The sequence below is a fragment of the Strongylocentrotus purpuratus genome, unplaced genomic scaffold (assembly GCF_000002235.5).
Source record: "Strongylocentrotus purpuratus isolate Spur 01 unplaced genomic scaffold, Spur_5.0 spur5_scaffold_6, whole genome shotgun sequence".
NCBI lineage: Eukaryota > Metazoa > Echinodermata > Echinoidea > Camarodonta > Strongylocentrotidae > Strongylocentrotus > Strongylocentrotus purpuratus.
Genome location: NW_022145612.1, coordinates 247222 through 274808, shown reverse-complemented (window position 1 = coordinate 274808; position 27587 = coordinate 247222). Strand labels below are relative to the sequence as shown.

Below are 27587 nucleotides of genomic sequence, written 5' to 3'. Positions count from 1 at the left end.
CTTTGTCATTCCTTGCTCATTTTTCATGATTGAGGTGTCATATGAAAGGGCAGAAATTTAAAATTCAGATACCGCCCGCCAAATGACTTTTTGGTTTCCTCTCTTCATATTCATTTTAATCATTCATGCATGAAATATGCATCATATGAGTTGCATCAAATGAAAGATGAGAATGTAAGCTTTCCAAATAAATGTGACTCAGTTATGATAAAACATCGATAGTTCTCGGTTTCGTTTTTTTCTGGGACGCACTGTATAACATGCACTTGGAATTGCGTGATCCCAAAGAAATATGAGAGAGAACAAAGCAACCAAGCTTGAGAACAATTTTTATTTCAAACCTTTTAAAAACACTATATCCTATGCACTTTACCATGAAGGGGGAGGCATAATCCTGAAGGACCGTCATTTTTATTACTCCTCTTTCTCACTCGCTCTCTCTCTCTCCCTCTTTATTTCCATTTTTTGGCGGTTTGTACCCCTTCGTTAACGTACCGCCCCGGGCACGTGCTCCCTGCCCTCCCTTAGATAATCAATATTGTTATATCGGTGTCCTCATAGTAATAACGATAATGATAATAATAAAAAGACCAACACTAGTTCATATTGTAACATTTTACACAATTTAAATGCCAAGCATGATTTTAATCTTAAGTCTGCATGCACTTTATGATTACAATGAACATTTATAATTACCCTTACAAGCACATATCCATTACCAGTTACATTACCAGTGTTATACTTCTAATAACTCAATCTCACTGAAGTAAGAATATCCCTAACAATGTACACCCATTTTGTGTCCATGCATAAAAGCTATCAGATTTATCATGTTGGAAACCTGCTAGCCCCTTCTACATTATTAAATGTCAATAACAAGACGATCATACATGTACAGCGTATATATCCAAAGATAAAGCTTGAACATTATACTATTGCCATACTTTAAGAGCAGCCATACTGATCGATGATTTTAAGAAGTGAAAATCATTGATCAGAATAGCTCCCCTAGAATACTTTCTGTCATATGATGACACAGTATTGTATTACATTAAATATTGTCAGCCAGAAATGGACAACATAAATGTATAGAATTCTCTCATTTCATTCCTTAAAATAAAACTAAAGAGCATGACATAATAAACATTTGGCTGTACATGTACATTTTATAAAAGATAAATGTGTTAGGTTCCTCATAGAGCTCAAACTGTCAACACATGTATTATATACGGTACTGCTAGTCATGGTTTGGCAAGAATATCATGTTCTTTCTTTTACAATTTGTGAACTTAGATAAATTCAATAGTTTTATTAGATTATGAAGTAGTAAGTAATTACATCAAGTAAATTATATGTAAAGCAGGAGTTATTTTTCCTCACTGCTGCATAAATAAATCACTGTTTTATGTGGGTTCATTCATAATTCTCGCTACTGCATATATCAATATACATTCCCATAATGAATAGCGCCTCAGATACCTAGGCAATTTTTGTAGACACACTAGCTTCCAGCGATTCTAAAACAAGTATTCTGCTATACTACGATATGCTAATAATTAATCATTTGTAATTCTTAATCTTGCTCGATAGTTCAACATTTTGAAAAAGAGACAAGAAGTAAGCATATTTTTTATTTAAAATTAATATACCAGCGCTTGGAGAAATACCCTTGGAAAAAAATTGACACAGTGCAACACAAGTGGCTTCTTTTCCCAAGCCATGATTGTGCGCTATTGTCAGTAATTTTTAAGAATCTCCGTAATACAGCAGGGTCACATATTTAAAGATACAGAAGGTCTACATTTTTAATAAATTTAAATCATTAGAGATTTACACATAACTACTTTTTATCATTCTTAGTCATTGACGGTGAAGTGTGAGTCCAATACTGTCTTTTGACCGGAAGTTCATGTGATTGCAAAATCCAGGCAAATTCGCTAGTAAAAAAAGAATGCCACTAATGTTGGCTTGTTTTCAGCTATATGCGGTACGGAGAATTGGTTCTAACAAAAGAGCTGTAATTCATCTCTCATACATTTTCTTTGAGGGGATTTAATATCACTAACTTCAAAGAGTTTATTCCTGTCTTAATCAAAAGTGGATATCATGTAACAGATCAATGTCTAGATGTTTGGAAACAAATGAGGAGAGAGGTCCCAGTGCCTTGAAGTAATAATAAGAAGTGAAGAAAAGAAAGCAAGGTAGAAAGTAGATAAGATAATTACAGCACCAAAAGGATCAATTGACTTTGTTCTCATTTGTTCAAAGAAAACCAGTCTCTCTGGTATGTTTTACAAAGAAATGTCAAAACTTTCATAAATGAAATTTAAATTCATCAATATATTTATAGTCTTAAACAATATAGAACAATGCTAAGATAAAGACAAACAAACCCAAACGAAATACATTATTTGTATGTGTTATTGGAATATCTAGTGTAAATTTTTATATACAAAATAAATAAGTAGTTACATGAATTTAACTAACCAACATTATGGAGGTTGTTGTATAAACCATCCAGTTTGCTTCTAGTATTACTTAGTCATGCATACTGCAAAAAGAGAATTAAATGCTATTAGTGATCAACAGCATATTCGTCTCTAAACAATTCTACCTCATTGTTAAATGTGAGGTTAATAGCATGCTACTTTCTAATGTATATACAATGGTCTTGGAATGAATGAAATTGTGTCTTAGCTTAATAATCACTTTCTTGTACCAAGAGTTCACATGAATCATGCATTCAGCCAATCCAGATCTAATATTTTACACTGATGCCTTAGGCTTTTGAAGTGGAGCAATTACCAATATATTCTAAATATCACATTTATCTTGCTGGTTCTTCATCGGTCTCTGTCTGTGTATTTGCTCTAATATCAGCTAGAGTACGGACAAACTTGGGCCATTCATCATTACGTGGCATTGCCAGGCTCTGTGGATACAATCATAGAATAAGAATTGTTGAATAGGCTACTTTTATTACTATTTTCATTCTCCTCTCCCTCCTAAATAAATGATATAGATATACAGGTGTCCCTCGCACCTTGGTTTCCCTGATTCTTCACACAGAATGAGTATTTCATGTGGTTTTCCAACTACATGTATTTGTTATCTAAAATTTTGGGGATTCTACCAAAATGTCCAACAAGAACAAAGAAAAGAAAGAAAGAAAGAAAGAAAATGAGGCGAATTTCTAATGTGACTACCATTTTCATGAAACCTTTACAGTACTGTTGTTTTAGCAATCAATGACATGTTCCAGGCAAAATTTAATCAACAATATTTTCTTTTAAAAGTTCCAAACACCATCTTCTATCTCCTACACTGTATACCAAAGTCATAACTCCATCGCTGTAATATTCAAAATTGAATTAAATCTTAACTCGCCAGACCTGATTTCCAGATTCTTACGGAGCCATCTATATTAAGAGTTTAATCAACTTGGTGTCAGTTCATCACAATATGGCTTATATAAAATTGTCTTGTGCTGCCCAACAAAGCAGTAGTTGCCATAGTGTGCCAACTAAAACCAGGTTGGCCAAACTCTATATATATAGATGGCTATGAATGCTTATATCTGGAGACATATTTACAACTATAACTCCAAAAGATAAAGTGAATTTAGCTTTGCTTACCTCTCCCACATCGTATATCCATATTTTGCCTTCAGCATCTCCGACAGCAATCTGGTTCCCTTGATGTCCCCATTTGACCCTATTACCAGCTGGTTGTCCATCTAGAGTCACACTGGCAGTGGGAACCTATACATTGATAAACAAGCTTGATTGTTATAACCCATTTGACCCTATTACCAGCTGGTTGTCCATCTAGAGTCACACTGGCAGTGGGAACCTATACATTAATGAACAAGCTTAATTGTTATAACCCATTTGACCCTATTACCAGCTGGTTGTCCATCTAGAGTCACACTGGCAGTGGAAACCTATACATTAATGAACAAGCTTGATTGTTATAACCCATTTGACCCTATTACCAGCTGGTTGTCCATCTAGAGTCACACTGGCAGTGGGAACCTATACATTAATGAACAAGCTTGATTGTTATAACCCATTTGACCCTATTACCAGCTGGTTGTCCATCTAGAGTCACACTGGCAGTGGAAACCTATACATTAATGAACAAGCTTGATTGTTATAACCCATTTGACCCTATTACCAGCTGGTTGTCCATCTAGAGTCACACTGGCAGTGGGAACATATACATTAATGAACAAGCTTGATTGTTATAACCCATTTGACTCTGTTACCAGCTGGTTGTCCATCTAGAGTCACACTGGCAGTGGGAACCTATACATTAATGAACAAGCTTGATTGTTATAACCCATTTGACCCTATTACCAGCTGGTTGTCCATCTAGAGTCACACTGGCAGTGGAAACCTATACATTAATGAACAAGCTTGATTGTTATAACCCATTTGACCCTATTACCAGCTGGTTGTCCATCTAGAGTCACACTGGCAGTGGGAACATATACATTAATGAACAAGCTTGATTGTTATAACCCATTTGACTCTGTTACCAGCTGGTTGTCCATCTAGAGTCACACTGGCAGTGGAAACCTATACATTAATGAACAAGCTTGATTGTTATAACCCATTTGACCCTATTACCAGCTGGTTGTCCATCTAGAGTCACACTGGCAGTGGGAACATATACATTAATGAACAAGCTTGATTGTTATAACCCATTTGACCCTATTACCAGCTGGTTGTCCATCTAGAGTCACACTGGCAGTGGGAACCTATACATTAATGAACAAGCTTGATTGTTATAACCCATTTGACCCTATTACCAGCTGGTTGTCCATCTAGAGTCACACTGGCAGTGGAAACCTATACATTAATGAACAAGCTTGATTGTTATAACCCATTTGACCCTATTACCAGCTGGTTGTCCATCTAGAGTCACACTGGCAGTGGGAACATATACATTAATGAACAAGCTTGATTGTTATAACCCATTTGACTCTGTTACCAGCTGGTTGTCCATCTAGAGTCACACTGGCAGTGGGAACCTATACATTAATGAACAAGCTTGATTGTTATAACCCATTTGACCCTATTACCAGCTGGTTGTCCATCTAGAGTCACACTGGCAGTGGGAACATATACATTAATGAACAAGCTTGATTGTTATAACCCATTTGACTCTGTTACCAGCTGGTTGTCCATCTAGAGTCACACTGGCAGTGGGAACCTATACATTAATGAACAAGCTTGATTGTTATAACCCATTTGACCCTATTACCAGCTGGTTGTCCATCTAGAGTCACACTGGCAGTGGGAACATATACATTAATGAACAAGCTTGATTGTTATAACCCATTTGACTCTGTTACCAGCTGGTTGTCCATCTAGAGTCACACTGGCAGTGGGAACATATACATTAATGAACAAGCTTGATTGTTATAACCCATTTGACTCTGTTACCAGCTGGTTGTCCATCTAGAGTCACACTGGCAGTGGGAACATATACATTAATGAACAAGCTTAATTGTTATAACCCATTTGACTCTGTTACCAGCTGGTTGTCCATCTAGAGTCACACTGGCAGTGGGAACCTATACATTAATAAACAAATTAGTTTGTATAACATCTAAACCACAACAAAGTGACATCATTTACATGATTTTCTGTTCAATGGAACTTCAAACTTTTTTAAATGCAAAAATTGAGGTAATATACATTGTCAATAGTGATAATAGTACATCTCACATGACACAGAAACATTTATTTGTCATATATCAGTGAGAGGGTGAATCATTAAAAAATCTATGCTTTTGATGAGATTTCTTATTTTCATTTAATATCTCAACCTACCTCTGTATCATTGTTGAGATTCCATAGATCTACTCTTCCCATTCCATCTACGGCAGCAAAGAGGGCTGGGTGTGTTGGAGACCATTGCACATCATAAACATAGTCACTGTTGTCTTCAAAGGAATACACTGGACTCGATTTCTGCAGCACACAAATACAAAACAGGGGAAAACAAAAGCACTACATGTGAAACATGGGTAAATAAGATTCAATATCCAAAATTATTTGGAATATTCAGAAGAATTACAAAAACATCATCAATGCTACTGACCAAAGGATAATAATTCTTGGACGATGACCCCTTGAATTGCATCAAATGGGATACTTATCCCTCTTGGGCAACTGTGCATTCCTCAAGGTCACTTACCTCTAATACAGCTTTGCCCTAAAAACTTTGCTATTTATTACAATTAACCAACAGACCCTATAACCTTGGGACTGACTCACCCAAGGCCTAGACAGGGGCGGATCTAGTTTTTTGCCAAGGGGTAGATCCACCCCTGCTAGATACTTTCCACTAAGAAAATTACTCCCGAACATCAATAACAATTCCTCTTCTTCCTCCACTGTTAATCTGTAAAGGGCGTTGCAGCCCTTTATCATGAAGATCTGATGTAGATTGACAGTTGTGTAAGCAGGCACACTGAACATCAGGTTTACACCATACTCTCTGTGAGAAGTCTAGTGAATCAACATGCATAGGGTGTGATTCTCCAACACATGGAGGATCCAGATAATGTTCTGAGTCTAAGTCTGCATTGAGAACAGAGGGGAGAAGGCACGTTTACACAAAAAAAGGTGACAATCATTTTTGTATTTTTGTCTGCTCAGCGCAGGACTCAAACCCAGGTGCATGATGAAAGTGTCAGGAAAGAAATTTATTTGTTTAGCTCTCTGGTCTGGAGTGTTCTTTGTTAAGGTCAGATGTTTTCTTTTCAGGCCAAGATGTATTGTTCCCTATGAATAGGCCTGGGGAAGTCATTAATTCAGTGTACATGTTTTATCTGTTGTTTGGCACACATTTAGGAAGCCTCTTTTCAATACAAGTATTTTCCTTTGTAAGATGATTTCCTCTCCAAATATTTGTAGTCATGTTTTTAGAATTTACTTAGTAACCGTAGGGTATATTAAGAGGTGGATTTTCTGCAATCGAGGAGAACCACCTAAGCTATAATAGACTTAACGTCATGTTAGAAGTCGGCAATTAAAGTCAATATCTGAGGGTAATTCCACGTCGGGACGAGAGGCTAGCTCAACTGCCACCCGGTTCTCCATAGCTTTCGTCGGGGGCTAGCTCTTGTCCGGGATCGGGACGCACACCATCGTATCTCAGTCTGCGGAGGTCAAGAATCCGGGGCGACTACCGGGGCCAAGTGGAGCAAAGACGCCGTCTGCGGAGGCCAGGGCCAAGTGGACGAGACGAGCTGTGACCAGCATCGATGTCAGACGGGAAACTACCCATCCAGAATTATTTTGTTAAAGATAAGTTTAATTACCTACTGTATTTTTACTTAAGCCAAAACAAAGTGTGTGAAACAGGAAAAATGATTGGAAATTAAACGTTACAATTTAACTTTATTTTAACAAGCTTTATTTCCCTTTATTTTGTGTGTCCGTAGCAGAAATAATTTTTTTTTTTAAAGTCACTCACGTGACAGAAGGTCATTAGAGTCAGAAGACAATCTGATTGCACCACACTGTCTCCTTCTGATAAGTACAGCTAGAACATTGACTCTATTAGGACAACTACAACTTACAACATTATAGCTTGTACCATAAGTCCCCCTCACATTCCATACATTGTACTATGTATAAAATGAATACCTTGAGACTCCATAGTTTGATTGTCCAGTCAAAGGAAGATGAGAGGAAGAGATGAGAGAAATCTAGTTGTCCTGGGACATGATGACAGTCAATACCAGTCACTGGTCCCTGGTGAGCTTCATATGCTTCATTGATACCAGCTTTGCTATAGAGACATAGAGATGAGAACAAATCAATGAGATTAGCTGTGTGATCCTCTATATACCAGCTTTGCTATAGAGACAAATGTATGAAATAATACAAAGTTCAATTCTAAATCATATTTAGTCCCTGCATTACATGTACCTTTTAGTTTGTAAGAATGCTTGAATAAGAACATATAATGGTCAAAACAATTATTGATCTCATAGTGGTAACATTACTACAACCTGTATTGTCTACTGTATATAGAAGACCTCTATTTATATAATATTTACTAAGGAATTGAAATGAAGCTCGACATACATACCTGCCATGTCTACTGGCTGTATAGACTGAACCATCCTCACTACCAACAACAAAATTATTGACATCATTGCTTGGGAATGTCATGCTCATAACAGCTACAGGTTTGGACTGCTTGTGTTTCAGTTCCATACTATCCTGTGGAAAGAAATAAAACAAAAAGGAAAGTTGAGTGAAATACAGATCTGATTATGACAGCTACAAAAAAGATAATCCACTGTGCATTACCAGTATATACCAGTGACGTGGAGCTACGAGTATTGTAAACGTTGTAATATTTGCGGTGCTTTAATTTTTGCGGTAAAGTTGGTGTCCGCGAACGTATATGCACAATTTTAAATGCGTATTTCGGTGTCAACTTGCCCTATTTTAGGTAAATCATTGTATATAAGCCGGCTAGGCAGACGTAGGGGAAAGCTGTGATGTTTTGTTTACTTATAGCCCGAGCATGCTCCACTAGTTTCCTGAGTCAGTCAAGTAGAGGAAGTGCATGCTTATAAATGATTTGAAAGAGTGAATCTCAACCTTATTTTTAACGAAGCAAGGTGAGTATAAGAGGTTAATCTTTGTGTCTGACGTTCAAGACCAAAGGTGAATAAGAGTAAAGTCTTGAGGGGGTAGGTTCAAGATTCTGGTTGACGGGGTGTAGATATGGGGTTTAGATATGGGGTGTAGATATGGGGTGTAGATATGGGCAGGGTTGCCAACATTGTGCGACCAAAAAAAGGAATCATGATGGCAAAAAAAAAGGAATTTCAAGCAAAAAAAAGGAATTCATAAAAACGAAACTTACAATCACGCGCGACACACTTCCAATGCCGCAGAAATGTTCATTCATCATGCTGTTTTTTCCATACAAGCAGGTAATTTTTCGGGTGATTATTTTGGTATTATCAGCATTTCATTCTTTTTGAGCATGTTTTTCTCTTCAAGTATGTTTTAAAATTAGTTTTCTATTGAAGTTGTGATCAAATCACCATTTTAGGGCAGTTGTTTGACGTGCGATATGTAAAAAAAAATATTTAAAAAATATTTTAAAAAGAAAAAAGAAAGAAAAAAAAAAGAGAGTATTTTATGAAGAAAAAACGTAATACCGTAATTTGGAGGAAAAACAGAGTAATTCCGGCACAAACGGAATGGTGGCAGCTCTGTATGGGGTGTAGATATGGGGTGTATCCATTTACCTGTGGTTGTGAGAGCATGTCCAGACTCCAGGAGCACATCTTACCATCTGTTGAGATGCTGATTAGATTGTGAGCATTCTGAGTTCCAACCACCTTCACACAGTACACAGGATGCTGTCAACAACAAAGTTACATATATCGTTAACAGACCATGGTGAAATAGGAAGGGTAGGCACCACATATAGCATAGTTGGCTAAACTTTTAATTTGTGGCATCTTCTTTTACAGATCATTATAAACATGAAATGAGATTGTAGGGATATAAGATGTTAACAAAAATAAACAACAACAGCAATAACAAACAAATCTTGAAAGCTTAGAGAATGCTTGGCATGGGGGGGGGGGGGTTTAGTCCATGTTCTTTTACACTTTTAAATCTTGAGTGAAAAAAACATTTGAATACACTCTAGACAGCGAGACCTTCCTCAAAGATCAAAATAACACTTAAGGCCTAACAAAATTTATTTTTTAATTTAATAAAAGAGAGATAATCCTTCTTACTGTGTGTGCAGCTGCAGAGAGTGGAGTTCTTTGTACAGGAGTTCTCTTTGAGCTTCGATTGTCCCATAATACAATCTGTCCAGAGTATGTACCTCCAATCACCATGTTAGGATGAAAGTTGGCAAAGCCAGCAGACATCACTGCAGACTGAATAGGTAAACAGGGCAAAGGATCAATCTAGTACTCACACTTTATGTAAAATAGCATAATATTTCTTCTTTTAATGAGAAATGATGGACCAAACTGTGTTAATAATGAGGGTTTGCTGAAATCAGAGCTGCCTAAAGTACTAGGCCTCAACTGGGTCAGATTCAACTGAATGAAAATCTATCGCAATTAATATTTTTACATTCCTCTATCAGGAAAAAAACAAATGTGTATTCAATCATGACACTAAGCAATGTTGTTATGGTAAACATTCTTATGCTTCATTTATTCAATAAAGCTGTTACACAAGAGTTGCTTATGCTGTTAATTATACTTCCAGTTCTTCGATAACATCTAGTAAATATAACATTACAATAAATGCATGTTATAATCATTCTATCAATGCTAAGAGTAAGATCATATAGATTGATATGATATGGATGATGAGCTGTAAGAAGAGTTACCTGACAATGGAAGATATACTCTGGTGTTTGCTTCTTGTATTTCATGTTCCATATCAGAGCTACTCCATCTGGTTCATGTGGAGACTCTTCATTGTTATTATAAGAAGCCACCAACAACTCAGGATACTGTGCAACAAAAAGAAGAAGAAGAAAAACATTACACTTTATGCATTGCTGGGCTGCCAATAAATGTCAAATAAAATATCTTAAATATTTACTGTATTTGCCGGCGTAAAGGCCGCAGTATTTTCGAAAGAAAAAATATCCAAAAGTCTGGGTGCAGCCTTTGCGCAACAATTCAGCAGTCAAAACAGCACGTCCATTTGTACATATGGGACTACAATGACTATACAATGGTACAGGACATTTCTAGAATAACTCTACACATCTTACCGACAATTTTATGTTGCATTGTTGACATGAAGACAAAAATAAACTGCATAATTAATTTTTTAACAAAATCTGCCGGTAGATCTAGATCTACCATTGCATCGCCAAAAAGTAAAAGAAGGGACCGGTCCGTTACGGAGCTGCCTTGCATGCAATTCAACTGCACTTTTAGCCGAAGTAGCTATTACATATTACACTGCACATCGTGGTAGGGGTATATGTAGGATACCAAATCTGCCTGCGATACAATACTCGCTTAAAAATCGATGAAAATCTGCTAAATTATGATAATTTTTTAGGTAAACTTTTTGTAAATTTATAAGAATATTGATGAACTTGGTATCAGTTTGTAGAAAAAAATAGTGTTCTACAAGAAAATTATGATTATTTTGTTGGTCTGTTTTTTTTTCTTCCTTTTTTGTTTGTTCTTTTCCTCTACGAAATGTTTAAGTTGGGGGTGCGGCCTATGCGGTGCTGCAGCCTTATCGCCGACAAATACAGTACATTGTACAATACACTGTAATAATATAACTGTACAGGTTTTTTTTTTCAGTGTTACTTCAATTCCCTGTAAATTAAAATTGATTTAATTAAAGTTCAAATAGGTTGCATTAACAAACTGGACAGAACAACTGATTTTACCATGGGGGTATTTGTGACATGGTTTAAAACGGACTGATGCAAGACTAACCTGATTGGACCAATCCAGACATGTGACAACCCTGTGACGCGACCAGCGTTCATCAGAGAAGGATCGATTCAAAGACAACTTAGCACCAGCATCCTTGTCTCTGTTAAATTCAAACAAACACAATCATGTGACTTGATAAAATTATATTCAATTGCTTTTACTTTCATGTAGTAGATTATTAAGATGATCTGCCTATCTGGTATACATTTTGTAATTAGTGGAGAGTGATGATTTTACATCTTCAATCATGGCAATTCTGCATTATAAATATCAAAACATCAAAAGGGGAATGTTAGTTTAAAGAGTGATTTATTGTCTCATTATTTAGCTTGCATTTGGCATCAAAAGTTGTGTAAGATGAAACTCAATGCTACCAAGCCAAGAAATTGTTTATCTATCAAGACAATTATACAATGAATGGGGTGGGGGAAGCCTCTAGCCTTTTTAGGGTGATACATATATGTGAGAAAATATAAAGCCATACTACTCACAATACTCTTGATAAAGTTCAACCATAGAGTCTTCATACTACAGTTATGCTAATAAATTTTTTCATACAAAACTGATGCAAAATTTGTGTAGTATTCATTCCTGATCCACTGGTCTGATTCGCGAGATGAATAGGCTCAACCTTAACAATCTAATGTTCATTTGATTATTAATAATCCCTTACATTTTGTTGGATGGCAGTATGATATATTGGCATTCACCATTGCTAAGATACAAGCATTTGATATGATATATGACTACCAATGTCAAGCCTCTTTGAGTCCAGATAATGATTCATGACAGCTCATTAGTAGAGCATAACCAGAAGGTCCCTGGTTCAAAACCAAGTCAATGTGATAGTGGTTCAAACTAGGTTTATCATTGTTTGCTTATCTACATGAACAAGACTTCTTAGCAGACAGATATGTTGAATGGTTAGTTAACTTTTCCCATAATTACATCCAAACATATGGAATAGGAATCCACCAGTCTCTGGACCCATGTGTCTTTTATCAGCAACATGGTTCATTTCTTTTCTTTATCATAGAAAATGTACAAACATAATCCAAAATATAAAATACATGAACCAGATGTTCCAAGCATTCCATGTTGGAAGAGTATTCAAGGTTGAGGACTGAACAGTTAGTTTCTAGAGTTGTATGATGTTAACAAAAGATCTCACCAAAAGAATATGACATGAACCTACCCTTCTCCATCTCCATCTCCTTTCCCTTCATAATCCATGAAGATATCCACATTCTCTGATAAAGCTCTTTCCATCAGACGAACTGAGTGATCAAGAAACACTTGGTAAGCCTCTGAACTCTCTATCTGTGTCCTCTCTTCCTCTGTATATTCCTTGGGAACTGAGAAAAAATAACAATAAAACTAGAATGCATACTGACATGTGATACAATTACTGCAATAATCATACAAGAGAGGAGAAAAGATAATGGGGGAGAAGGAAGGTGAAAGAGGGAAAGACAGATGAACGTTGTGAAAGGGAGGGAGTGAGTGAGAAGAGAGAGAGAGAGAGTTCGTTTGAGGTAGATGTGCACTGTGCAGATTGAAGAGATAATGCAGATTAAGTTGTACATGAGTCAACATGTGTCCAAATTTTAGCTTGAAACACCACAAGACTTGGGTCTTCTTTTTTTTCTTATTGCTTATATTTGGCAAAGGTAAAAGTTATGTGAAATTTGTTACAATTATAGGAAAACAAACATAGAAAATCATTGACAAATCAGAGTAGGTTTAAACTGAGCATAGACTCAGAAAAAAAATTCCCTATGTTTTATATCGCTAGAAAGGAATAAGTGTTTGAAGGTGTGGTTTGCTTCTGTGCATTCTGTGTGGTTTTTGTATATGAATAAGAAAAACTTGGGCAATTCAAAACAGGATTTCATGCAATGAATTTCAGAAGTAGATCTCTGCAATATAGATATTTTAAGACTAAAAAGGCACATACCTTCCGGTTTTTCCTCTTCTTCTTTCTCTTCAGGTTGAGGTACTTCAGGAACTGGTTGTACTGCTTCTACCGACTCAGATTTAGGCTCATCATCTTCTACAAACAAAACACATAAACTTTTGTCAAATCATATTCAATTTGATAACTTATATAAAACAAACTGGAATGATGGAATCTATAATTCATAAGCCTCAAGGCAACTCATGCTCTCAATTGTCTAGGAGGTGAATAAAATAATGAACTTGGTTAACATTAGAATTGAATTCTTTTTCAAGATTGAGTAATTATTGATATTTAATGATCAATGAAATACCATTCTGATCTATAGCAACTAATCCATTGAATATTTCATTGAATTAGAATTTTGTACAAGATTGGAAACCTTGTTTATACTTCATGCGGTAACCCCACCATGCAAAAAGTGGCTTAGTGTATCATAAAATCCCTTGAACCTTTCCCAAACAGATGTTCAATGAACCCATTATACAAAGAAAGTAAGAAAGAGCATGCCCCAGTGTTGTATAAGCCTCATTAGACTGTAACTTGATTATTTTCTTACACTTAAATCAATACATTTTTATCCGCATTTTTGTCTACCTGAGAAGGACATCAACAGAAAATCTGTCAAAACTCATTAGAATAAAAAGAAACATTTCTTCCTGATTTCCCAATAAAAATACATGTACACGCTGAATTTGAGAGAATGTGTGTAATAGTTTGAAGGCAATGTTATTGCAGTTTTATAAAAAGCATGAATTTATAAATGGAAACCCTTTGTACACTTACTATTTCAACCAGCACTTTCAAAATCATCAAATTTTTGTAAAACAAACAAACATGCAAACAAACACAGAGCACAAAGTTGCTGCACATGTGTATCTGTCATTTGTTAAATTGCATGTTGACTGCATTGACTTCATGAACATGATTCAATTATACTGGTTTCATTAATTTTTAATAAAAATATGATTTGACATTCTTTGATATCTATCTTAAATTCACTTTATATATGTTACTTCTTCAAAGTAATTGTTTAACAAAAAAAAGGGCTAATGTAAAGATATTTCCTCAGTTTATGAAAGGAACAAAACTGAAGTGGATTTCATTTCATACAAATTGAATTCTTTTAAATCCATATTTGTAAAAATGTTCTGATGATGTACATGTAACATCGTGTTCTATACTTATTGTCCCCCCAAACCAGTATTTGTATTCTTTGTAATATCATTGCTACAGAAGATGTACATGTACAAGCACAATACAAGCAAGGCAATAAAGCAACAATGCACTATCCACATACGGTACACAGACTGCTTTCAAGAGGACTGAAGAGTGAAGGAATTAAATTCTTTGGGAGAGATTCTACTACCGTACTCAATGCACAGCATGCAATCTAACTACTGCAAGGCAAAGATCAAGACAAGATTCAGGTTTGACAGACAGACAGAGCATTACCTTCATAATCTCCTGATACAGATCAATTCATTATAATTGAAAGGGAATGGGAATAGAGGGACAACACAGAAATTAGAAATATCTCAATAAAAACAAACCAATGCATAATTAACTTCTACAGCTACTGCATGAACATAAAAACACTATTTAGGTTAAGCAATGTCCAAATTGTACATCAGTATAGAAATTCTCATCAAGGAAAACACGTATTGGTCAATGTAATTGGTAATGACATGTGCATGCAATATACTGGGCTTTGATCTTAGCTAGCTAGTTCGTACAAGACAACTAATGGTTCGCCTTCTTCAATAGCTTTAAGAGCTACCGTTAATCTCTGTGTATAAGACGCACTTTTTCCCGCTGATTTTTTTTCGGAAAGTATGGGGTGCGTCTTATACACAGGTTTAAAAAATCAGTTTTCATAAATGCAGTGTTCTAGATTTGTTTCTGATCCCACTGTCATTTACTAATCCTGTTGCTAGAAGGCAAATGTCATTGATATTAATTATTGCAATAAAATAATTAAAGGCTACATGAACAACATGAACAAAATGCGTCAGATAAACTATGGAGAGCTACATGCATACAAGGGACACAGAAAGGCAGACATAATGTCAAACAACAAGGAAATTGATAGTCTGTGTCCAATGTGCTACATATATTTAGTTACAATTTGATTACCCTTTCCTGATATCAATGTAAGATTTCACTGCTCTGGAATTACATACATTTGTATATACTGATTAATCTCATGTCTGTTGAACTGCATGATGCCCCTTCATTCATACAGATATGTTAAATACTTCTTGTGATACTGTGAATTACAAGACTTAAACCATATTCATCAAATCAATTCATCTTTATGAGTGTGACCTTTCACCTAATCGCCCCTATCCCATTATTATTTTCATCTCAAAAAGGTGATACACACCACCAGCACCAATTTCTGTTCAAATTGTTCTTAAGATATCACGAAACACAAAAATAATTCTTAATAGATATGTGACCTTTTACCTTTGTCTTATTACGGCTAATCAAGCTAATTACCTTAACATGGTGCATAATTGGAGTCCATACCTGAAACAATATCTCTGAAATTATCTGACCTGAAAAGCTCATATCACTGAAAGCTATAAGTTACGGTAGCCTTTATATTTTTTATGACAAAATTAATAAAGGCATTTATGTACAAGCATGAACAGAAGGTGTTCTTTTGTAGATGGAGGGGCAAAACAGAAAGACAATAGGGTGTGAATTTGGAACCAAATGCAACAAACTCATAAAGGCAGCCTGACAATATAAATATAGAAGCTGGCAAGAAGCTATAAAAATCTTTAACACAAAGCTTCTGAGAGTGCACTTTTTGGCATACATTTGTCATCACCATATCCTGGAGGGTATAATCACATTTTGAAAGTAAATTCTTTGCACAAAAGAAGAAGAAAAAGAGACTGAACGTATCACATTATTCACACCTTTTAAATATTTACATAAGGTCAAATATAAGAAGATAAGAAGATGCTAAACTCACCTTCATCATCTGGAGTTTCAGTTGGTGTCTGAGTCTCTTTGGAGTATGTAACCATCTCTTTAGGAGGAAACCCGGCTTGGGTAATCTTAGATACAGTCAGCTTCGTGGTTTTGTGACTAGGACTCACACTAGCAAATAAAAGTAATATAGAAAATGAGCTGCCATGTAAAAAGGCAATACATTAGACAGCACACATTTTGATGAGGATTAGGAGAAATTTGGTCTGGCAAACATAATCTCCCCCAACCAAAAAGAAAACAGATTCACCACCATCCTACTAAAATACACATGCAATGTAGACTCTGCATTAATACATGCTGTACCACAGCCTATCTTTCATTTCTTGCTTACTATTAATCAGCTTCTGAAAATGAGTGGTTTTCATAATGTTTCTGTTTAACACATTTACACTTATATCAATTATTAATGGTAGAATCACCATTGCATAGCAAATACAAATGCAGGAGTGAAGAACTAGTACAGAAGTACAAAACTTAGCTGAAATTTCTGAATGAAATTGGATATGATATTTTCACATGATGTTAACAAAAGATTTGAAGAAACCAGATGTACCTAAGTCTTGGCTTGACATCTCCGCTTGAATCCTGAGAACTCGCTTCTGCAGGAGAACTTACTGCCAAAGGAGCTGAAAATACATAAAATCGGATGAATTAAATTAGGAGATGTTGTGTTCGAGTGGATAAGTCACTGAACTGTAGAAAACAAGGTGCCAGGTTCTATTCCCAGCCCATCACTAATGTCCTTTGTCAAGACTTTAATCTACATATGTCACTCTCCATCCAGATGTAACCAGGTACATGAAATGCTTGAGCACTAGATACTTCGGCATCTCAGTTTAACTGTGGTTATAATGTCAAAGTGCTTTAAGCGGGCAAGAGTGACGGAAATAAATGCTCTATAAAAACCACTGTATCATAGACAAAATTTTCATAGACAAAATAAACTTCAGCTACAGGTCATGACATTCAAACTCAACAAATGTTGAAAATAAACAAGCTTAATGTAAAGTTTGAAAAGAGCTCTGAAAAACAATGAAACAAAGATACAAGGGTCTTTGAAAGGTCTCTAACTCTCTTCAAAAGAAAACCTATACAAAACTCTTGTGAATAAAAATAGTAATAATACAATTTAACAGCGGTGATATGAGACAATGGTAATACCTGATTCTGGGAGATCTAGACCTCTCAAGATGTCATCAGCTTCTTGTCTCTTTTTATCAAGCACAGACCCAGGGACAGCAGGAGAAGCAGCTGCTGCTTTAGCTGCATTCTCAGCCTATATAAGGGTTCATTCAAAGAGACAGAGCTTGCTCAGAAAATCTAGCTTGGTACTTAGAATAGCAAACTGTGCAAAACAACATATCTATATTATAATCACTGTAAATAGCAAGCACTAAGAAACGATTAATTTTCTTCACGTTTAACTTTAATCACAATTGGTTGATAACTTGATACCTCAATTATCAACTTGTGTGTATGTGTATGTACTATGTAATTGGGGTTTTACAGACATGTATCACTCAGATATGATTATTTATGTCTAGGGACCGCCCTTTAACATTACCATCCAATAGATGTGACCCAGTTTTCAACCGGGTCGCCTGAGCCGTTTTGGAGGCGAGGACAGAGAGCTGACCATGAAAACCTACCGCTAAACACACTAACATCTCCCTACATGCTGTAGCTCCTTTAAAACAATAGAATGACCTTGGGTTATAATATCCCATGACATAAGACACTATGAACATATATAATTTCTTCTTCTTTTTTTGTGTAAGTTTTCAAATTTGTTTACATTAAAAAAATTTTTTTTTGGACGCGCATGTTACTGCTTTAGAGAAATCAATAAATAATTAAATATTAAACTAATAATGACTTTTAAACTGACCGTGGGTAGTGAGGTAAAATCAATATTCGGATAGGAAGACAACAAAAAAGTGACCATGAATAGGATAAAATGTAGAAAATTCATGCATTAAATGGTGCAACATCCTGCTTAAGATTTCTAATCTCATGCAATATAAAGCCTTGCAAGATAGGGAAACCGCTTTCACTTCAAAACATTTCATTTCAATGAGTTGAAAAGTTGAAGTTCAAATTTGAAATGCTAATTACACATACATGTAGAGTCTCGACATAGAAAGAAACATTATCTAAAAACATCCACTGAAGTGACTGAACCATGAAAACCGACACACTACAAAATGATACATCCATTGAATGACAAAATAAATACCGGTACCTCTTTCTTCTTATCGTCTTCTCTGCGTTTCTTGTCCTCTCTAATCTGCTGAAGGCGTAGCCGCTTTCTCTCAAGCTCTGCCTTGGTGACTTTTGTTCTCTCCGACATGATGACAATTCACTACAATTAGGATAAAAAGGTGAAAACTACAGTGAGATGGTGATAAAAGAACAGCGAAAGAGAGAGCAAGAAAAAAGCAGTGATAGAGACATAGAAAGAACAGAGAAAGATAGAGAGAGAGAGAGAGAGTGTACATTTGTTGGGAGGGACAAAGGATGCACAATGCTTAACCGTAAAAGGCTGGGTTATTTTAGGATCTATCTCAGCCGAGAGCGGTGGATTATAGAATTTCTCTGAAGAATAAGTCCATGAAGTTTTAAAAGATAAAAAAAAAAAAAAGTCCATGAAGTTCCATATCTAGACCTAGAGTCTATATTTCAAATAGATTTTTAATTATTGCTAATGGATTAATACTAGTATAGTCATATTCATGTGTGAGGGAATGAGAAATAGCTCTTTCTTTATAATGCAAATTAGTCAGGGGTAAAAGGAATGTACCTAACTAAAGAGGAGTGATATGCCCCAGTGGACATACACTCACTGCATGCAGGTTAAAGCTCATACATGCAGTGAGCAGAGATGAGACTGGTTGTAGCTGTGCCTACATGTACATGAAGCTGTAACTGATGTCTCATCCTGATATTCTTGATGTCTATAGTTGGTTTTGGACACCTTAATATGTGAGTACAGTATATAATTAACTCTCTGATGTTAAGATTTGCTGAGGAGTTTAATTGGATAGATTATGATTTGTGTGAAGAAGAGGAAGATTTAACTTTAATTTACATGAAGGATGCATGCTGGTAGTAATTGAGCCACGCCTATTAATGCTAGAAAGGCGTGTCAGTAAGACATTATTAGTATATAACTGCTTTTTGGTAAGCCTTGTATTCATAAAGATATGTTCTGTTGGTTTTCTTTTGGAATTCACATGGGTATGCAAATGTTTTAATAACTAATTACAGATAGCAAATATTGCAATCTTCTCTAGAGATGAGGTGACCTAAATATTGGTAGATGCCATGTCCCACTGCATTTGTATCGTGATTAGTTTGAGATTATATTGCGTAAGACTGATAGAATGATAAGGATAGCTCACTCATTTGCAGAATTGTATTATAAATATATGTATGTGAAAGTAATAAATAGGGAGTGGCCTTCATGGCACATTTATTTACTACATGCATTTCATTGGCTGAGGTAAACTCAATATATACAATGTACATGTATGAACTAAATTGTATACACTGTATATGGAAGATGATATATTTGTAATTATGGATCTCTAGTTTTTCTGCTCCGGAAAACAGCCTTAGCAAGTAATTATTTGTGATCGTAATAATGCAATACTTACTGTATTTTTTTTGTGTCTTTTAATTTTCTACAGCAACTGAAGTGACTTCGTGCAGTCAAGGGTCTTCTACCCTCTTTTGTTAGTTGAACAGCATGAAATAAAGATTGGCCTCATACCCAATAGAACCGCAACAACTGCTTCGTCTGATTTATGACTTCGAGTCGATACCCTCTAGGCCGTGGGCCATGGTGCTTTTTTCTTTCGTTTCGTGACCCACCCTCTGTATCTACCTTCTTTTTTGTCAGTATGTGTAAAAATAGTATTGAAATCATATCTGAAACTCGTCAAGGATAAAAGTTGCACATTTTCTCAAAATATGAAGAAAAAAAAACAATTTTGCATTTTTCTTCCGATATGGTTGGCCAATCAAAATACGTTTCTCATTGCATGTTCTGCGGACTGACGGGCTAATGACCAATCACGCGCTTCGTTTTACGCTGTGCTGATCGCAGACGACACTGGCCATCATGGCGGCAATTATGTCGTCAGATGCCAGTACTACGGAAGATTCCGAGGCAGATTTATCCGTCTTCTGTGCAATGCATGTTATCGACACTCACACAAAGGTTACCCCATTTGGTGATAAAAGTTTTAAGAAGTTTCAAGAATGTGCAGCGAAATGGATCAATGTAAAAGAAAGTTCGGAAAGCAGAGTTGCTGCCAAGTTCCTGCAGCAACAACAAGAAAGTGAAGGAGTGGGACCGTCCAAATGCAGAGGCGGTGGTGATGATACTGGCACTGCACTGATGATGGTGATGATCATGAACATAAACAAAGAACTGGCAGGTAAGATACAACTATTCTCTAGATCTGTAGATCTTTAAAACTACTTAACTCATTTTAATTAAGTAAAATATTGTACTATATCTCTAGGTTTGCATAATTGCATTGCATTGAAACTGAAATTTACTAGGGCAGGGGCCCCAGGCATGGGCAGTAGCCAGGCAGTAAGACAAATTTATAGATCTACTGGCTTGGGCCCTGGCTGTCTAACTCTAGTCTAAGACTTAAGTTAAGTTAAATGAGTTTGCCATAATTTGCTTGGCCTGGCCCATATGCATAGTGCCATACTGCATAGTATTATTGAAGTAGCGCTGGCCTTGTTCATCCAGACCAGAGTTTTCAGACATTATGAATGAATGATAAGGCATATGATATGGCATGGTAAAAAGATGGTTGTTTTAATTTTGACTTGTCAGCTAGTCATGCTGCATTACTACTTACTAGTCAAAACTCTAAATCTAATTTTAAAAGATGGTATGGTCTCACCAAACTTTGCCAGAGCAAGGCAAAGCCAAGTCATGAAATGCAATACCTGCAATAATTAGGTCTAGATCTACAATATTATATTGTTAGCTCATTTATTTAAGGTGTCTTTAAGTTTAATGCTAAATATATTACTCATTGCGGATATAGTATCGAAAATAACATCGCTAGTGATATTCGTTTGTCTCGCAATGTATGGTCAACAAGGGATCTAAAGGACTTTTAGATCCCTTGTTGACCATACATTGCGAAACAAACGGATATCACTAGCGATATTATTTCCGAAAGGTGTCTTTATTTGTAATTTATTACTGCCTTCCACAGAATAAATAAAGTAATCAATTATTTCTTCTTTTGTGTTATCTTTAACTAGGAAACTTGAGTCAACTGCAGGGTATCATGCCGAATGTTATCGACACTTCTGCAACGTGACAACAATCAATCGAGCGATAGCAAGATTCCAGAAGAAGAAAGGTAATTTACATCTACATGTATATCTAAACATGTTTTGTTTTAATTTCTTTTCCATTGTGACAATATTTGTATGAATTAAAAAAAAAAAAAAATTATTGTTCTTGCAAAAATCCCAATGTATCCTATTGTTCATGTCACCGTAGAATGAAGCAATTCATGTTTCAAGTTTAAAATATTGATTTCTTTTGCATAATATTCAGATTTAAATATTGGTAGGCCTACAGTGTAACTTTATGTTCCAGAATAACTTTTTTTTTCACATGTTTTGCCCAAAATTGATTGATGTAAAGTGTTCATTCTTTTGAACATTCTGTAAAGTCATATTTTGATTGCTAATTTATTGTTTTTGTTTGTTTCTGATATCCTCTTGTTTTCTCTTTTTCTCTTTCCTTCTCCTATCCTCTTTTCTTTCTGCCTTTTTTATAACCAATATAGATGCCGAGAAGACCTCAACCAAGGAACATCTTCAATAAGCACCCCCCAATGAAGACGGAGATATCCCAGCAGGACCAGCACCCAAGAGAATGTTACGATCTGGAGTATCGTGCGGACAGCAATCCTCTACCCCCCAGTGGTCTGACAGACGGCATGTGCTACCAGTCCAATGTGTCATTTGCAAAGGGACGAAGTACTTTCGTGAACAATCTTCGGGTAAACGAAAAGTAGAAAAATATGTCTTGTGTGAAAGAAAAGATGGGGGGAATTTGTTAACGGCTGCTTTGATGAAGCAAGATGAAGCTCTGTTGTTGGATTTAAGGGGTAAGGATCATGTAGCGATTGAAGTTAGATATCACAAATCTTGTTATTACAGGTACACAAAGGTGGCACTCGGTTCAAAACTTCACACAGAAACTGCACAACAGATGTACGAGAGATCATACTCCAGCTTCTGTCGCAAGATAGTAGAGGAGAGGATCAGTCAAAGATGTTATTAGTAGTACATATATATATATCTACGAATGTAGATATTTTTTAAGTGCGTTTGTAAGAACGAGAGGGCCAATGGTGATTGTAATGACAATTAGAATTCTCAATTCTGGAAAGAGATGTTGCATGTTTCTGTGTACGTGAAATTCAAAGACACACACATTGTTGTGTGTATAGGTACTGGTACATGTACATTGGTAAATGCCAAGACTGTACAGTTTATCCGTGGAAATGAATGTATTGTCACCAAAGCCTCGCCCTTATATCGTATTTTAGAGGTCAAGCTCTACACATGAATATATTTCATGAGAACATGTGGTGATAGCAAAGTCTATAATTCTCAGGGTTTTAGTTATTGCTCCATTTTGTTGTTGAAATAGGCTGAAGTAAGTTCTTTAAGTGTATAGACTTATTAGTGTACTATTCTGTGTTAACCTGCCTGCATGAATCGAATACATGCTGCTGGTAATATATGAGAATGGGAATATACAAATGTAACTGGAAAGTAATGCCTACTTTTTCACTTTGAAGAATTAAATGGAAAGGGTAATATAATATCTGAACGTAAATGAAAGAAAAAATATCAAAAGACACATTTGTGGTACTTCAATCCATACTTATCACATTTCTCTGAATTAAAAGCAGTCTCTTTTGTAATGAAGTTTTCCCATGATGATTAATTGTGCTTGTGAGGTGCATGCAGATTTATTGATTCTCACAATTTTATTTAAAACGTGAATGCTGGTATGAAAGGTCGATTTTTCAACAGCAAAAAGTATGGCAAATCGTTAACGCATAATATCTATCCTGAATATGTGCACATTGCAGTGTATACCAACAAAAATGCATGTATAATATTTGGAGTCAGAGATCGAGCAGCCTGTCAGAGAGTGAAAGCATTTATTGTACAATGAACTTTTCAGATCTTAGTAAGGAAGAGTTTTACACATAATATTGAATTAAGATTGCTAAATGTATTCCATTATCATTTACAGCTAATTTGCTGTATGGTTTTCACAACTTAGAAGTACAACTTTTTGTGTTTCTCTCCCTCTCTGCTTCCCTGTTAATAAGTACTTGATTGTTATTATTTTTACAAGTATATGTATTATATTATTTATTTGTTCTTCTTATTTTTTCTTTTTTATTGGCATTATTATTATAACCAATGTTGCTAGTTATATCATTATTATTACTGTTGTCATTAACTCATTATCAGATTTTTTGTCTTATATATTACATGTACCAAAACATCCGTGGATCTATGAGACCACATGTGAAATCTTAAATAAATGAGAAAAAAAAGACAACTGATTTTGCAGATTTCTTTTATTTGTCTAATGGGTGTGGCAGGGTGTGATTATGTGTTCAGTATGTGATTGTGCATGTGTTTGCAGAAACGCATGAATGATTCAGTGCATGCAAGTCACAATGGCGAGTGGGGAGGGGGGAGATTGTGTGTCTGTATTGCTACAACTAAATTGAGCGTGTGTGGGAGGGGGAGGGGGAGGGGAGGGGGAGCGGGGTTGATGTTGTGCATGTGTTGCGGGGTGTTGGCTGCTGCCGAGATGGGTGAGGAGCATCAACTAGAAGATCCTATTTTTATTTTATTTTTTTATTTTAACTCTTGGAGAATTGTGTGTACATCAACGATCCATGAATGAATTGCACACACATGTACATGTGTGTCACACACATAACTAGTAATTGCACATAAATTCACATCTAGACACACAAAAATACAAACTAATGACACACAACCGTTAATTAAGTATAATTAATTTTAATCACCAAGCAACAATTACCCTTCGTTTCAATAAGGGGAACCCCCCATCGTAAAAAAAAAAAAACACGAAAAAAGGGGGATACATCACCCACCCCCGCCCCCCAAGAAAAAAACACCCATGACGTGAATCCACCACCCCCCCCCCAACAATAATAATAATAATGAAAAATAACAAATAAAAAACCTTCCTCTCCATGAGGTAAATTCACCATCCCCACACCCTTCCTCACGATTAGGTGAAGCCACCATTGCCCCCCATAAAAAAACATGAGGTAATCCACCCACTCCTACCCCCCCCCCCCCCCCCGTTATGCCCGCAAACATATATTTTATATATATACAGTCAACGTTATTTCATGTACGTAGATGAATACACCAATAAACCCATACAATAACATGCAATTGCCATTTTTGAACTGTAGAGGGCGCCATCACTTTGTTTAATTAGCATAACTAATTAATGTGCAACTTATAGCACTGACGAGTTGTATATTCTTTTTCAGTGATTTTTTCTCTATAAGTGAGAAAAAATAAGGTAGATACAAGAGATGGGTCACGAAAGTTGATTTCTAGGCACATTTTTGAGGCATGGCCCGCGGTCTACTCACACATGAATTGACAATTCTGAAATATTCAAAACAGCCGTCAGCTGTCGTTAGCATACATTTTGTGCCAGCTAGTCTGGTGTCATGTGTGTGTGTGTATGTATATATAATATAGCGCAGGCAGATAGGAATATACATACTACAAAAAAAAAAAATGCAAGCCACATAAATATCAGGATAGCGACAACCTTCTTCTTCTTCAAAATAATCTGCCTCCTTTACTGCTGAAGATTCTTGCAGATTCTTGCAGACAATTATTGCGGATTCTCAATGAATGCAGATTTTCATTTTGGATTTGGATGCTTATACTATCTAGAGCCGGGGTCTACATGTAGTTTGTAGATCTAGATCTAGTAGGCTATAAGCCTATATGGAGTATGGCTATGCATGATGTAGACCGAATTTAAAAAATCTTTTTCAACATGGATTTCGATTTTGACCCATAATTTCCTAAAAAGGGACAATTAAACAGATTATTTCAACCAAGTTGGTAAGTGGAACTAATTTATTATAGCCTAGGCCTAATTTACAATATAACATGCACGAGGTAAAATGACATTTGCGGGGGTTTTTGGGGCATAAAAATATGGCCATGAATGGCCATGGTGTTAGCAAGGGAATGCGTATAGTCGGCTTCCGTCTCTAAAGAGAGAGCCGACCCTACCCAAATAAGAGGCATTACGAACGAAAGAGATGGAAAATTTGGTCTAGGCCTAGTCTATACTAGACCGAAAGCTTCAGTCTCTATAATCGTCGGTTGTTCCACTGAGACTACGTCTGGCTCCACTAGACCTCCGGTTATAGAGACTGAACGACTGCCTATGCCAGCCTGTGTTGAACTTATTCCGCTAGATTTTAGCCGCTAGGCCCCTCCCACAAACTTGCCACGGCCGTATTGTTATGCCCCCAAAATCCCCCAAAATGTCATTTTACCTCGTTCATTTCCAATTTTAAATTAGGCCTAGGCTATAATACATCGGTTCCACTTACTAACTTGATTGATATAATCCGTTTAATGGTCCCTTTTAAGGAAATTATCGGTCAAAATCGACATCCATGTTGAAAATCTTGCAAGCCGTGTTAAACTCTCGCTGCCGTCAATCTCATCCCTTCTAGTCTACGCCGAAGGCAAAATGATTATGAAGGAAAAACTGTGCGCCATCTACACGTTCGTAATGGCGTTATCACAGTTTTTCCTTCATAATCATTTTGCCTTCGGCGTAGACTAGAAGGGATGAGATTGACGGCAGCGAGAGTTTAACACGGCTTGCAAGATTTTCAACATGGATGTCGATTTTGACCGATAATTTCCTTAAAAGGGACCATTAAACGGATTATATCAATCAAGTTAGTAAGTGGAACCGATGTATTATATCCTAGGCCTAATTTAAAATTGGAAATGAACGAGGTAAAATGACATTTTGGGGGATTTTGGGGGCATAACAATACGGCCGTGGCAAGTTTGTGGGAGGGGCCTAGCGGCTAAAATCTAGCGGAATAAGTTCAACACAGGCTGGCATAGGCAGTCGTTCAGTCTCTATAACCGGAGGTCTAGTGGAGCCAGACGTAGTCTCAGTGGAACAACCGACGATTATAGAGACTGAAGCTTTCGGTCTAAGTCTAGATCTATACATGATGATCTGATGATGCAGGTTTAGTTGACGTTATTAAAGTGTGATGATTTATAGTTGAGGCTCTACAATGCTTATGTCAGAAAATACAGGATGACCAATTTACCTATAATACTGAATCTGATTAATTTTGTTTCCCATCAATCATCAATGATCAATAACCGTTTTGCGCAACACCAGTTTTCTACCCAGCTGTACCTGTAGCTGCAGCTAGCGCCTGAGATTGCACGCATATATCCCTATGCAGCTCGGAGCTCACGGTCGACCCAGGCCCAGCCCACTACATCAGCGACAATACAAGTCACAGCCAAACGTATAATACATCATTACATGCACAGTCACTCACATATTTCAAGTAAATAACAATAAAATGAACCCAAGATATGTACTTCAATAATCAAACGATAGGTTGATAAAGTATATAGATGAAAATAAACCCTGAAAAGTATATAAATCTATGAGTAAAAGGAAGCAATTAGTGAATTACCTTACTCGATAACGTCACCAAATTGACGAATACCTTAAAGAAAACGCCCTCTATCAATACCTAGTGAGTCGTTTTGATCTTTCTCTCTCTCTCTCTCTCTCTCTCTCTCTCTCTCTCTCTCTCTCTCTCTCTCTCTCTCTCTCTCTCTCTCTCTCTCTCTCTCTCTCTCTCTCTCTCTCTCTCTCTCTCTCTCTCTCTCTCTCTCTCTCTCTCTCTCTCTCTCTCTCTCTCTCTCTCTCTCTCTCTCTCTCTCTCTCTCTCTCTCTCTCTCTCTCTCTCTCTCTATTTTCTATCTCTCTCACGTTGA

General features: G+C 36.3%; 1 protein-coding gene across 6 annotated transcripts; it reads right to left on the bottom strand.

The window, feature by feature from the left end:
• Positions 1–604: 604 nt before the first annotated feature.
• Positions 605–27386, bottom strand: LOC590595 (cytoplasmic dynein 1 intermediate chain 2). Of its 6 annotated transcripts, none has more exons than XM_031000275.1 (17): positions 27281–27386; positions 18691–18810; positions 17610–17724; positions 17002–17074; positions 16429–16556; positions 14898–14909; positions 13443–13538; positions 12681–12840; positions 11486–11585; positions 10405–10530; positions 9794–9940; positions 9293–9406; positions 8113–8246; positions 7665–7809; positions 5841–5981; positions 3636–3761; positions 605–2932 (listed from the first exon to the last, which is right to left on the bottom strand). In XM_031000275.1, exons 2-17 carry the CDS (start codon positions 18796–18798, stop codon positions 2828–2830), a joined length of 1830 nt encoding a protein of 609 aa, XP_030856135.1. In that variant the 5' UTR covers positions 18799–18810; positions 27281–27386; the 3' UTR covers positions 605–2827. The 6 variants fall into 6 exon arrangements, with proteins under 6 accessions (XP_030856135.1, XP_030856137.1, XP_030856136.1 ...); XM_031000277.1 differs by having other exon boundaries at positions 27286–27306; XM_031000276.1 differs by lacking the exon at positions 27281–27386 and adding an exon at positions 20105–20271.
• Between the last annotated feature and the right edge of the window lie 201 nt (positions 27387–27587).